At 35.4% G+C, this 15,573-nt stretch overlaps 1 protein-coding gene across 1 annotated transcript; it reads left to right on the forward strand.

Moving 5' to 3' along the window:
• Positions 1-4,350: 4,350 nt before the first annotated feature.
• Positions 4,351-8,423, forward strand: LOC128551067 (uncharacterized). The gene is made up of 3 exons (XM_053531388.1): positions 4,351-4,489; positions 6,318-6,393; positions 7,170-8,423. Exon 3 carries the CDS (start codon positions 7,644-7,646, stop codon positions 8,211-8,213), a length of 570 nt encoding a protein of 189 aa, XP_053387363.1. The 5' UTR covers positions 4,351-4,489; positions 6,318-6,393; positions 7,170-7,643; the 3' UTR covers positions 8,214-8,423.
• Positions 8,424-15,573: the final 7,150 nt, after the last annotated feature.

Genomic DNA, 15,573 nt, shown 5'->3' on the forward strand with positions numbered 1-15,573 from the left:
TATCTGCATGGCTTAATCACAACAGCGGGTGTTAAGTGCTGTGTGGCGGCCGTAAAAAGTCGCCCCGACTTCATCTCAGTGTTGTTATATTTTCTGGTCCTTCGGGATCATTGATTTCAACTCATTTAGATTTGAAGATTGAATACTGCTTAAGCCGGTGCTAGAGGGCGTGAGCAGTGTTGCATATTCCATTACTGCTCATGAACAGACTCAATAAAACCGAGTCTGCAATTTTCGCTGTTTGCTTTGTTCTCGGTGCTTCCGAGGGATCTACTTTCCAGATTTTATTTACTTCACAACAGCGGGTGTTAAGTGCTGTGTGGCGGCCGTAAAAAGTCGCCCCGACTTCATCTCAGTGTTGTTATATTTTCTGGTCCTTCGGGATCATTGATTTCAACTCATTTAGATTTGAAGATTGAATACTGCTTAAGCCGGTGCTAGAGGGCGTGAGCAGTGTTGCATATTCCATTACTGCTCATGAACAGACTCAATAAAACCGAGTCTGCAATTTTCGCTGTTTGCTTTGTTCTCGGTGCTTCCGAGGGATCTACTTTTCCGACTTTATTTACTTCACAACAGCGGGTGTTAAGTGCTGTGTGGCGGCCGTACAAAGTCGCCCCGACTTCATCTCAGTGTTGTTATATTTTTGGTCCTTCGGGATCATTGATTTCAACTCATTTAGATTTGAAGATTGAATACTGCTTAAGCCGGTGCTAGAGGGCGTGAGCAGTGTTGCATATTCCATTACTGCTCATGAACAGACTCAATAAAACCGAGTCTGCAATTTTCGCTGTTTGCTTTGTTCTCGGTGCTTCCGAGGGATCTACTTTCCAGATTTTATTTACTTCACAACAGCGGGTGTTAAGTGCTGTGTGGCGGCCGTAAAAGGTCGCCCCGACTTCATCTCAGTGTTGTTATATTTTCTGGTCCTTCGGGATCATTGATTTCAACTCATTTAGATTTGAAGATTGAATACTGCTTAAGCCGGTGCTAGAGGGCGTGAGCAGTGTTGCATATTCCATTACTGCTCATGAACAGACTCAATAAAACCGAGTCTGCAATTTTCGCTGTTTGCTTTGTTCTCGGTGCTTCCGAGGGATCTACTTTCCAGATTTTATTAATATTTGAAAACATAACAAATATTCAGTTTCATAACTTTTTTAGAATGCAGCTCTCGAGAAATTCAGTGTTCGCCTTCTCTGTGGCGCGCCCATTGAAGCCGGTCGTCAATGGGGCAACGATGTACAGGGTTATATTTTATAATCAGCAAACTTTTCTTTTCAGGTCAACGAAGAACGTTTTGCGAATGACCCAAGAGTCCCAAAGACCTATACGTCCATTTTAAAATACTGTTCACCACCTTCAGTTACGTCTTTTAGACGAACAACAATTCCAACGTCTCCCTTATATTTTACAATATGTCCGATCTGTAGATCGCATCTGAGGTGTATTTCTTTTTTGCCAACGTAAACTGAACTTTTATGCTTGGTTATTGTTTTCCCTTTTTTATTGCTCTGTGCAGTATGATTATCCCTGTCGTTGTCTTCTTGCACTATCGGATCAAAGCATAGGTGATCCGATCTGTTGGAAAATGGTTTTCATGTTTTCTCACGAATTCTTGCCCTAACGCGCTTAACAACAACATCTGGAGGGATGTCTTCAACTGCCTGCAATCGATCAATTTCACATTTTTAATATTTTCGTTCAAGATAAGTTCGAAAGATTCTTCTATTACCTCCCTAGTGCCGAAAACATTTAAACCTTTCAAGCCGTAGTGTACACACGTTATTGTACCTTTCAGTGATTCAGCACTTTCAACGTGTTTTTCAGTCACTATTGCAAAATGTGGTATTCAGAAATAACTGAATGATATCATGGTTCCCGGTGTGATCTGTGACAAATATTTTTAATGTTCACTGGTGATGTAGGGTATGCTATAATTACGATTTTAGTTGAGGTAATTAATCCTTACTAAGTAGCGGTAAGGCCATTAGCATTTTTATTTCGATATGTACAGTAAGTTGTATGACCCTAGAATAGCTTTCTTGCTGTCAGCTAATTCATGTGGCTAAGTAAATTCATTAAAAGGTTATATTTTTATAAGAAAGTGTTTAATGTGAATTCGTGAAATCTATCAAATATCATTCCCGTACTCTTGTATTACCATTTATCATTATATCTTACTATAGGTAGTAACAAAAATTCTTTGAGACAGCACATACAGCTGTCATTTAGTCAGCGATAATGGAACTGTGTGTCTCACGTCCGATAATCAATATGGCAACGGAAACGTCCCGCGTTCTGACGTCGACGTTATTATTCCTGGTGAAAAGTGTATGACTGAATTTTAAATTTGGTGACATACAAGATGAAAAAAACCCAATATTTTCCTTGACACAATTCATATCAACATGTGTTGAAAATATGAAATATGAATATGTAGAATAAAGGTGGGTAAATGATAAAAAAGATCATTAAATTTTTTTGTGTGCTTTTGAAGGTTTTATAATGGCCATAAGGTGAACGTTAGGCATATATTAACCTCTTATTAATCTGAAGAAGCAAGTTTCCTGTCCCTTTCTATGTCCCTTTCTATTAAAGCCAAAAGAGGACCTCTTATTATCTTACTTCAAACTTCTTACTTTTTAATTCTTTCTTCTAACTTCTTACGTGTACGTCATTATGACGTCATACAGATGAGACGTATTGCCCCATTCTGCCTATTTATATGTCATTAGTCCGTCTCACTTTTATCTGCTTCCTGAATTAAAACAGCCACTCAGGGGAATAAGATTTCATGTCCACAAATGTAAACTGTTCCAAATATAAAGAATCGTTTGTACTAGATTCTTTATCTTATGCTATTTATTATTCATGTTTGCCTAGATATAACGTACGTATTATAATTATTATGAAACACATCAGTTTGGTAAATGTCAAAGCAAGAATACACACGTTGAAACAATTTGTTTCTTAAATGGATTATTTAATCCATAGAATAAAAGAATATGGCTAATATGCTTGTAAATGCAAGGTCAAGCACGAAAACTTTCTTTTATACCTTGTTTGATCCGCCAAATCCGAAACCGGATTCTCCGTTCATCGCATTTTTGTTTTATAAGATGGAATATGAACTATGCATAATACGGAAGAGTCAAAGTTTTTTTTCCGAATAGTTTAAAAATGTCAATTTCATGGCCAGAAATGTATTTTTTCTTGTGTAAAAGTTGTGACCAATGACAAAATAAGAAATACCCTTTTCTCGATGTGTATAGAACTTCATATTGAAATGTTTCTTTTAAGTTTACTAAGAAATCCTGAAAGTTTCATAATATTCAAAAAGTAAAATTGTTTTCACGGCTGATGCAAAACTAATCCTATCAATCGTTAACAGAGCCGTTTATACTAAGACATTAAATCAAGAAACACATGAAAATCAGTCAAAATTAATATCTGCTTTTGGTTCACGGGATTGTTGATAGAATACAAACGGACGGACAGAAAGTTGAAAAACTTTCCACTTCACAGAGTAAGGGTAACAAAATGTATTTAAAAGCGACTAAAGAAACAGAACTTGAAATCTAATTTGTATAAAAGATGTCCAAATTTATCAAGGGAGATCAGTTTATCAAAGTGACATCAAACTTTTATACTCATTGTACAAGTGTAAAGTTTCATTGACTAATGACGATGCCGAGATACAAACTCGTTAACAATCACAAACAGAAGTGTGTTAAACAAATGGCTAAGTACCAAAAACGGAGTATATTTTCATCAAAATGATAGTTAATTTATAAAACCTAATCTATAAGTATGTCATTAAGTTGGTAAAGAATTGTATGGTTTTGGTATAAGTTGAGTTGTACTTAGTCGCTTACATTCGCAAACAGAATATAGTTGAAAACCAAAGAAAAATGGCAAAACACACAACAGAGGATAGTTTAATCATAATAAAAGCAATAGTTATGGGACCTATTTCATTCAATCGGCACTTAGTCTATCAGGTAGATGAATGAATAAAGTTTAATCGTTAACAAGGTTGTGATGTGTAGTCTTGATAACAACAGAGAATGTCTTTTTAACACAACAGCTACTAACTAAATTAAATTGTTTTTACCACATGTAATATCAGATTGGTAATAATAAAAACAATATGTTACATGATCACCCGCTTTATATAAATTTACCCCGCCTCTTTAGCCAAAAATATAAGATATTCTTTAAAAATGCGAAGAGCTGATAATTTATTTTGTGTGACCTTAAACGACTAAATCTTCCGCATTCAACGAAACGAATTTACATCGCTGGTTGAATAATTTGAGCGCACAGTATTTGAAGACAACTGCAATTTTGAAACCATAGTAGTGGTGTCTATTTCACAAACTGTAATTGGAATAGACAAGGCTGATCTTGGATGTAACGTTCAGTTGTCAAAATCTTTTTTCACCTACTTTTTAGACTTAATATGGATTTTTGAATGTATAACATGGTATTTATTGGTATTAAAGTTTTCATTTGAAGTTTGTAAGTTTATATTTAAATGTATTTTCAACTCTGTATTCAATACTGTAACTTACGTGTAAAAATGATCGTTATCTTTTTATATAGTACATTTTAACTTCATCAGTCATGAGCATTCAATGTATGTTTACAATAATTTAGATAGCCTAAGCACTGTATAAATGGCTATCATAAGGCTTTTGAAACAGTGTACAGTAAACATTGAATTCATATTTTCAATAGTAGCTTAGCACATGTAACTGCATAGCATGGATCTTAATCAAGTTAATATGCGAGTGCTGTCTTATAAATTAAGTTATAGATACATATAGTATTGCAATTATCGTTATTTATCGTTTCTAAAAACATTTTGCAAAATGAAGACATGTTGTGGATCAAATATTCATGGTTATACTATTATTACCAATACATGAGTTTAAGGTTACTTCGCACGTTTCATGACACTTGATACAGCACTTAAATCTACATGATCTTTTTCATATTTTTCTACAGCTGATGAAAAACATTGATTAATATAGCTGCATATGTTAACTTTATATTCAAATGCCCATATTTATATGTAAATGTCCATATTTATATGTAATGTACTAATTGATGTATCATTGAAATGTTTAGTACTTTTTGTTTGCAAAGCAATAACACATGATAGGTTAGCAATTTCAGTCCGATTAAACATCCATTTGAAAAAGGACTTCTTTTTGACACAAGTAAAATGTGCGTATACAAATTATCTTTCGACAATGTAGGGAAGTAGGAGAAACACGACAGCATACGTAACATGCAAAACGGTACGGATGGACATCAAATTGAAAATAAAGGCACCGCCTTGGAACGGGGATTTAACGTGTTTTGGTATTAACCACACACATCCTTATCTTAAACTTGTTAGAAGAGAGAATGCGTCTTTGATAAGCTCTACTATGCGACAAACTACACTGTAAAATACATATTATTTAGATTTATTTAGGGTTTAATTCAAGATATTAGTATACCATTGTACCCAGTTATATATCTGACGTCAGAGAATCACGATACTAAGACGATTATCTAACAGAATCTGTTCAGCAGGTTTGTTTATTTCAGTAAGCGGATCGCTATTATTTGGTACAAATACATGAGCTAAGTTATCCCACATATAATAACTATAATTATCATTATGGGATACAATTACATGCACGACCCATAGATAACAATAACAATGTGATAATATTACTAACAAAATGCTTACTCAAATTATTGACTTGATTTGATTCCACTGAATATTCATGAGTAGGGAGCTTAAACCGATTAATTGCACGGACAATTTAATTTGTTATAACTTCAAGGGAAACTGCATATAATGTTATCCTAGTCAGGTAAAACCGATATATCTGTAAATATTAGCACAAGACACAATACGTAATGAAGATTTTAAACACTTGTCTGCTCCTATTTTAAACTTCCGCATTCAACATTACCTATTAATTTAACGTAAACACTAAAGACACTTTTGTAGTTTTAAAACTTGGTTTTGAATTTTTACAGTCTTTGTCTATGTTTCATTTTATATAATAATCGTTTCCATTATATTTTAGTGGATTTTGTTGAAGAAGAACTGCCTTTTCATCTAGATACATTATTGAATAGAATACAAAAATACATATTACTTGCCAACACGAAAACAAAAGCAATGTCATAACCATTTTCAATATCAATAAACAAATTACAACTTCCAACAAAAATTCAAAAAGACCCATATAAGAAATGATCTACGTATTTCAATTAGATATCATAAGCAGTTTTATTGACCATTGCAGTGTGCGATAACTACAGCAATCGGAATGATGGAGTGGCTGCCATTTCTATTATTATTATTACATTTTTGTAGCAAAGGTAAGATAATTTATAATCAATCCTTCAACACATAGATCCAGTATTAATAATTATGATATCATTGATCTGATTAATGGAAACAGACTGTTTTTTTCTAATTAAATCTCGCTATGATAATCACTATATGACTATATGTGAATTCGTAACACATGTGACAAATTGTTCTATCAATAAATTAAACTTAATAAAATGTATTGCCTTATCTGTAGAAAGAATGAATTACATTTAAAAGTGAAATATGAAACTTTACTGCAATATGCAATTGTTACCCTAACCTAGAATACGTACAAGGTTACCAGCAAAATAATGGCAATTGCGCACTCATGCTGTCAAAGACCGAAGTAATCTATATACATTTTGTATATTAATTAAGCATAGTGAATATAAGAAATATCGAATCGAAAAAAATTACAAAGACTTCCGTTTTTCCCCACTATTTATCCTGTTTAAGGAAATTATTTGTATTATGTGTTGATGTAGAATTAAAATATCTTTCACCACAAAATTCACAATAGCTGTAATAGTTTGGTGAGTTGTTTGAGCTATTACGCAGGACTTCAAGTGTGAAATTATACGAACTCACTCTTTTGTAGCACTTTATGCAAGTCAGTGGGAGCAAGTTATCCGAAGATTAACCAATCTGATATAGCGCGTTTATTAGGATAGAGTGCCGTAACATGCCAGTGAACCCTTTAAGTCATTACACATTTAAACACATAAAAATTGATAAATTAAATTATTTATAAATGTTATATTTTCACATTTAACAATTTTAGGTGTTGCATTGAATGAATGTGAGAGGTGTAAATGTTGTAAAGGTGGAATTAACCGTTGTGAATTTTACGGCTCGATAACTGATTACTGCCTAGATGAATGTATTGATGGGTATTTTAGCAGCCGTTGCGTACACGCTTGTAATAACTTATGTCAAACTTGTTCAAATATACAGTTCTGTACAAAATGTTTCAACGGCTACTATGGTCCAGTTTGTCATAAATGTCCAGGAAACTGTACATCGTGTACATCGTATAACAACTGCACAGCTTGCGAATTTGGGAAGTATGGATCATCCTGTCAACACAATTGTGGACTTGGCTGTCGAAACCACCAATGTGACATTAATAATGGGAGATGCACTTGCTTATCAAATTTTCAAGGTGATAAATGTGATCAATGTGTAAACGGTAAATACGGTGATAGGTGTGACACAAACTGTTCCGCAGGTTGCATGATTAATTTATGTGACATAAATGGTAACTGTTACAGTTGCAAGACAGGGTTTACTGGAAAAATGTGTACTCAGTGTGTGTTTGGTAAATATGGAACAAATTGTAACATGCCATGCCCATCAGGTTGTAATGGCACATGTAAATATAATGGAGACTGTCATAGTTGTACGCCCGGCTTTACTGGAAACAGATGTACTCAGTGTGAGTATGGTAAATATGGAGCTGATTGTAACATTAAATGTCCATCTGCTTGCAGCAATGGCACTTGCAAAGATAATGGAGATTGTTATAGATGTAGGCCCGGGTTTACTGGAAACAGGTGTACTCAGTGTGAATATGGTAAATACGGAACTGACTGTAACATTACATGTCCATCAGGTTGCAATGGCACTTGTAAAGATAATGGAGAGTGCCACAATTGCAAGGCTGGATTCACAAAAAGTAAATGTGATGAATGTGTTGAAGGTAAATATGGAATCAACTGTGAACATAATTGTCCAAAAACGTGTGCGCTCGCAACATGCGATAGCACAACAGGGGTGTGTAAAGATGGCTGTAGAATTAACTATTATGGTGCACAGTGTAACATGACGTGTGTGACGACATGCTTACCAGATGACGAAGGCAGAAGGTGTTTTCATACGAATGGAAGTTGCGTAAAAGACTGTCAAATCGGATACCATGGTGATATGTGTCAAGACCGTTGCAGCGAAAACTGCATTAATATTATTTGTGTAAGAGCAAATGGTGCATGTAAACTCGGCTGTGTTGGAGACTTTGAAGGAAATGATTGCATGAAAGGTAACTATATATTTTTCCCATTTTATTTATCTGTAAGTTACATTTTTTTTTCATATAAATTTTAAGAGTAATTTGGCAATATATCCTGTTTAAATAGTTTCATAATTGTTTCATGGTTCTTTGAAAAAGAAAAAAAAGAAACATTTCTACTCCATACATTTATATTTGAAAATTGTTTAATGATAGCTCGTGATTTCTGAAGTAAAAGACAGGCGTACATTACTTAAATTTAAAAGTCATAACATTTGAGAATTTATTACCAAAATAGAGGTTTATATATTAAATAAAGTGAAGACAGCTTTTTCCTTTCAAGTTAAATTTCCTGTAGTATGCAAAAATGTCAAATCTTCTGATCCTAATTGGTTATTCTCTACAACATAATGTTTAGAATATGTTCCGGTATATGTATTATATACGAGGGTTGTCCCAAAAAATCGCGAACTTTCTTTATTATTTTGAAAATAAGCGACGCATGAAAGAAATATTTTAATTGATAGTATTTCAATGTATGCTTGACAGGACTATAGAGTTTGAAATTAAATACCATTCATATTATTTGAGTTTTCTTTAAATAATGGATGGCAATCAAAGCTAGTCGGCGCACGCTTAGTTTTCCTCTTACAAAATGAAGCGGCTTCCATTTAAACTCATGTAACATACCCAATATACATCACACAGGATTAGAATTTATATTGTCGTTAATGGCAACATATGTTGCTTTTAAAGTCTTTGACATCACTTGATTTAAATGGTGATGTAATTTTGAAAGTAAATGTCGCACGAACTTTCAGAAATTGCAACGTCAGATAAGTTCGTGGCGCAGAAAGTATTAATAAAATATTGTATAGGTTGTGGTACGGATCAGAAAATATATTCGCTTTTACCTTTTTCTGTAAGTTTTTGAAATCGAAAGTACAGTAGTTGTCGCGGTATCAGCCGGCCGATTTTTGATAAATATTTCTCTTAAATCATTTTAATAAGAGGAAATGTCAAGGTAATTTTTTTTATAAGATACTGTCAAATGCTGTTAAACTGTCTTTGCACCATCATAATTTGTCAAACATATCCTTCAAAGTGGAGCTTTGGTCAATGTCTACGAAAGTGTAACAGAATCTGGACATACAATTTTGGATATCTGGATTTTGATCAATAAAAATCGAGGCTAGGGGTTTTGGCTACGGATAGGTGGGGGTGAGAATCAAATAGTTAATTTTCTATGCCTAAACTTGTATTATTTCTAACTCTGTACATTTTGTTTTGATGGTTCTAACAGTGACATTTTTTTGTCATGCCAGATTGTAAAAATTCATCTGGGGAATCTTGTTCCCCACAAAAGAAATATGAGTACAGGTTTAATTCTCAGTAGAATTTTGAATTTAGATATATAGTAGTGCAATAACTATTTGATTTTGCAAAGAAGTACAACAAAGAGTTGAAGTGTGGTGACAAGTTAGATATTCACATTTCAAGACTTGAAAAATGCATTCATGAACATGTAAACTCACTTTTATTATTATCTCCAAATTTACCAGGTGAGCTCATAAAAATGTGAAAATAAGGGTATATTGTATTTAAAAATGCAGTGGAAAAGATGTTCTTAAATGCTTTCAAAATGCCCCAGAATGCAGGAAATGATGCGCTGAATTTCAAAATTTTCAGGGGGAGCATGCCCCCGGACCCCCCTAGCTGGCCGCCTACTTTTCTATTTCAGCCTGTTCAACAAAAACTTATTGACAACCCTGCATGATCTACTATTGTAATCTAAATCTACTCATATTTGTCATAGTTATATTACATAATTAAAACTTTAATCCATTTGAATAACATAGAAAAAAAATATAATCATTTAGAAGTCTCAACAATCTGACATTTAAAAAGATCAGTTGATTAAGTTGACTACATGTATGCAAAGAGCTATAAAAATAATGATGTATGTTACCCTAACTTCAGTGTATATTATATAGAATTATGGTCCATAAAGTAACAAATTATCTTCATAAATGCCCTAACAACCTATACAAAATATATAAAAAAGATTTTAGATATCAAATAACAAAATATTTCACGATATTTTCACTATATTAAAAATTGGGGGTGAAAAGTCTAGGGTTTGTAAAATTGGGGGTGAAAAGTCTTTGGAGGAAATGTCTTGGGGGTGAAATGTCTAGGGGAGGAAAAGTCTTGGGGGTGAAACGTCTGGAATTCCTTTTGGCCTTAGCTTTTGAGCGATTCTTATTTTTAGGAACAAGTCTATTAGGGGGACAACATACATTTGTTGGAGGTTCTTTACTTGGTCTGGCGTATGTGTTTGATGATTCCATGAATAATATCGCCAGGTTTTCAAAATATTGCAATTTTGCACGTTTTCTCAGCCCTGTTACGGAGACGCTTGTGCAGAGCGTTCGAGTGATAACGATCAAGTTCAGAACATAACCTGTTTCCCGTACTGTTCCGGACAATACCAACAACCGACAGGTGTCGAATATCTTCTTATTCTAATCAGTTAGTGTTTAGATAAAGACAGTTTTATAAATAGATAAATACAAGTTTTTACCACATAAAACAGACAATAATTACACTAATTACACAACAGAAATATATAACCTAAGAGTACATTCTCTACTGTAATCTACACTAATATGGAAATGTTCGACTTTATCAAAGAGCTATAAAAATAAATAGATTGGCAACTTGAAAGGCATATAGAGCAAATCTCGCCAACCTCCCATTTACCGGAAGTGGCGCTTTCTCCACTAGCCATTTTGTATGCGAAAGCAATTATTCATCGGTAAAATAATTATCACCGTATGACCACGCTTCTTTCGATGGCAAAAAGAAAACGTGTACTTCGTGTCTTGAGACCATTTCAAATTAAACTAATTTTGTTTTAGAAGCTAACATGTATTTTAAATGTAGTTTTAAAGGTACGAATTGTAACGCCATGCTCGCCGATGTTTGTTTTTAGTAAGATAACGCCGAATCACGCTCTGACATGAGCTCACGCGAGATTACAGCCAGTTGCCATTCTGTGTATTTTATACTTCTTTGACTTTATTTAAGGTGTTTCAAAACGCCAAAGAATATAAAAACTCCATCTAAGGGTCAATATATTGACTTCTTTCAACTTTCACAAATGATATTTTCCATTTTATACTCTGTCTCATGCATACCATTGTAACGTTTTAGTGCCATGTACTGGCATCCACACGGACAGACACACAAATCCCGTCGGTGAAAAGCTAGCTCATCACCAAAGGTGATTTATTGCGCCTATATACTGTCATTTTACTCCAATGACAATTGACAGGTTTACAAATTTGCATATTAATGGAATTACTTCCCTTTATGCATTCAGTAATCGTTGCATTACTTTCCACTCCGAGAAATCTCGTCCCGAGATATGGCCTAGGAAATGCATGGGTAAGGCAACTCCAGTCCGGCAGTTGACTTCATCCACCCGCTGCCACCATTTGTAAGATGAAGTCGGGGCGACTTTTTACGGCCGCCACACAGCACTTAACACCCGCTGCTGTGAAGTAAACACTTGAGAAATGAATATTATTGATTTCATTGACTATCACAACAGCAGTGTTTAAGTGCTTGTGGCGGCTGTAGAAAGTCTTCCCGTACTTAGAGTTGGTTCTGTTATATTTTCTGGTCCTTTGGGATCATGGAGTCTACTTAATTTTACTATAATAGATTTCGCTTAAGCCGGTGCTAAGGGGCGCTAGGGGTGTTGCTCACTTGATTACCTCACATGAACAGACTCAGTCAAACCGAACCTGCTATCATATTGAATGGTAGTGTAGAATCTTGTGAAAGATTTTATTTTACCAATATAAAGCAGTTTCTGATATTTTTAGTGCCTGAAAAGGAAAAAAATCTGCCACTGTTGTTGTTGTGCCAGCAATGCTCACTTGTACTGGTCAACTTAAATTTGTTTAGCGTAAGTATTGTCCCTCCTGCATAATTATAAGATGTCTTTATGTTTTCCTGTATTTTATTAGCTTCTATTCATTATTTTGGCAGTATATAATAATTATTATGTGAACTTTTTTCAACGATTTAGAGGGTTGAGCAAAATACTGTCTAAGTCCTTCTCTGTTTAATATGAGTTACACCAGTATTGCGAGCAACTCTCGAATGGTTCAAATAATATTCTATCTATCTATTTATACTGCAACACTCCTCTCTGCGAGTATTTTGTGCAGCTGCGCGCCTGTACAAGAAGTTAAAAGTAGATTGGATAGGAGGATAAAAGTAATACACGATGTGTATTGCAAGTATGAATACAGTTGATAGTGTTAAAAACAAGAATGATTTACAGATAAAAGCAGTTTAAAAACAGGTCTATCATGTTAAGCATTGTGTATAAGTTTGGTCACACCCACTGGCGCCAGATCAGAAAGAAAATGCCTCTGTACATGTTATACCCTACCCCTAGGTATTCTATAGATCAGAAAGAAAATGCCTCTGTACATGTTATACCCTACCCCTAGGTATTCTATAAGAACCATGGTCGTGAACGGGAAAATATACTAACCCATTTCAATCGCGTATTTCATACCTAAAACACGCAGTTCAGTAAATGTGTACTATTGATATTAAACAAGCAATAATTTATCTTCCATCGTGCACCAGTCACATTGTCTCAATATTGCAGAGATGCTCCATATATTTTATGCTTTAGTCAACGTTACAGAAAAAACTTGCGTGAACTCCCCTAATGAACATCCGGTCTAGAGGTCACGGCAGTGTGCACATGTTAAGCGAAATGTAAACAAACAAAAACAGAATGCAATATATTCACAGTTTTACGATAAGACTCGAAATGATGAATGAAATTCATCTTGTATATGATTTTGAATTTGAAATCATACATTGGTATACATCTATTCTGTTTATTTAATTCATTTTGCACATTTATACTGCATATAAACATTTTAGCGTACACGTGTAGTAAAATGACGACTGACATACATTTTTACATCAGCCAATCAGAATGGTTTTGTAATCTAGAACGGAACTTCATCAGGGAAGTTCAAGCAAGTTTTTTTGTTTAACGTTGAAAAACAGTAAACTACACGTTGTTTTTCTAAGATAAAAAGTATTGAAGAAATGTGACCGGTACACAATGGAAGATAAATTACCACTTGTTTAATATAAATAGTACACATTTACTGAACTGCGTGTTTTAGGTATGAAATACGCGATTGAAATGGGTTAGTATATTTTCCCGTTCACGACCGTTCACGACCATGGTTCTTATAGAATACATAGGGGTAGGGTATTATACATACAGAGGCATTTTCTTTCTGATCTGGCGCCAGTGGTCACACCCTGCTTAAACTGATTCAGGGTGGGGGCTTGCACAAGTTGTACTGGAAGGGAATTCCAAAGCACTATGGTGGCTGGAAAGAAAGAGTACTTATAGTAATTACAGGGAGTGAGGATCTGTGTATAGGAGTGGGGATGCATATGTCTTGTTAGACGGGATGGGGGCTGACATGGGGGGTGGGGGGGGGGGGGGGAAGTGACACAGCAACCAAACCATTCACTATCTTGTAGAACATAAGAAGGCGTGAATCAGATCTCCTATCTTCAAGGGTACGCCATCTCAGCTGACATAGCATGTTTGTGACACTGCTGTAAGGGGAGTAGTCATGATTAACCCATCGCACTGCCCTCCGCTGAATCATTTCGATCTGGTGGATGTTTTGTTGGGTGTAAGGGTTCCAGACACAGCTAGCATATTCTAGTTGTGGCCTGACTAGGACTTTATAAGCTACTTCTCGAACTTTTGGGTTCTTGCATGGGATATTTCGCTTGATGAAGTTTAGTGTTCGGGTAGCTTTGGACGTGACTAAATTGATGTGTTTATTCCAATTAAGATCTGAGGATATAGTGACCCCAAGGTACTTTGCATCAGGAACTGTTTCCAAGACTTGGCCAAGGAGTGTGTACTTTGATTTGATAGGGTTTTTTGACCTTGTTATGTTCATAACAGTGCATTTTGAGGGGATGAACTCCATGTCCCACTTACTTTCCCATAGCTGTAACCTATTTAAGTCTTGCTGGAGGATGTTTTCTTGGGCAGAACTATTTACAGTTAAATAGACAGCAGTGTCATCGGCGAATAAACGAACCTGTGAAATCAGATTTTCAGGCAGGTCATTAATGTAGAGTAAGAATAGAAGGGGGCCTAGGACGGAGCCCTGTGGGACTCCGGACGTTACTGGAACTTCTTCTGATGTTTCACCATTCACAAGGACAGACTGGTGCCTGCCAATCAAGAAAGACTTGACCCATTGCAACGTGGTGCCTTGAACGCCATGTTGATGAAGTTTGTACAGAAGTTTCAGATGGTTAACCTTATCAAATGCTTTAGAGAAGTCCAGAAGGATCAAGTCCGTCTGGTGGCCTTGAATCAATGCTGTAGGTCATAGAGGACATTGTTAACCTGGAAGTGCTTGGTAATATTAGAGACTATGATGTGTTCCAGTAACTTACAGAGAATACAAGTTAGGGAAATAGGCCGGTAATTTGCAGGATTGCTTTTGTCACCCTTCTTAAATAAAGGAGTGACATTGGCCTTGGTCCAGTCAGCTGGGATAGTGCCCGTGTCAAGGGACCTTTGAAAGAGCTTAGTGACTAGTGGTGAGATTTGTTCACTAAGATTTTTAAGAAGGATTGGCTTTAGACCAACGGGACCACATGCTTTATCTATTTTCAGGGACGAAAGGAGTTTCTGAACACCATTTATGCCTATAGTGACCTTTGGCATTTAGGGATATTTTGGTTGGTAATCAGTTGGTATGGAGAGTAGAGACTGCACTTTAATTTTACAGAGTTGGCCCAATTTGAGAGGTGACACTGGGGTGAACACGGACTGGAATTGACGGTTGAGGATATTGGCCTTCTTTTTATTATCCGTATGAATTTGACCGTTTTTAGCTCGACTATTCAAAGAATAGTAGAGCTATTGGACTCACCCATGCGTCGGCGTCCCGATTTGGTTAAGGTTTTGTATGTAAGCTGGTATCTCAGTAACCACTTGTGGGAATGGATTGAAACTTCACGCACTTACTCACTGTGATAAACTGACCTACATTGCACAGGTTCCATAACTCTGTTTTGCTTTTTGACAAAA

This window comes from Mercenaria mercenaria, chromosome 19 (assembly GCF_021730395.1).
Source record: "Mercenaria mercenaria strain notata chromosome 19, MADL_Memer_1, whole genome shotgun sequence".
NCBI lineage: Eukaryota > Metazoa > Mollusca > Bivalvia > Venerida > Veneridae > Mercenaria > Mercenaria mercenaria.

What these genes read in the sequence shown, in the direction of transcription:
- LOC128551067 (XM_053531388.1), top strand. Translation starts at nt 7,644, where the DNA reads ATGGTAACTGTTACAGTTGCAAGACAGGGTTTACTGGAAAAATGTGTA.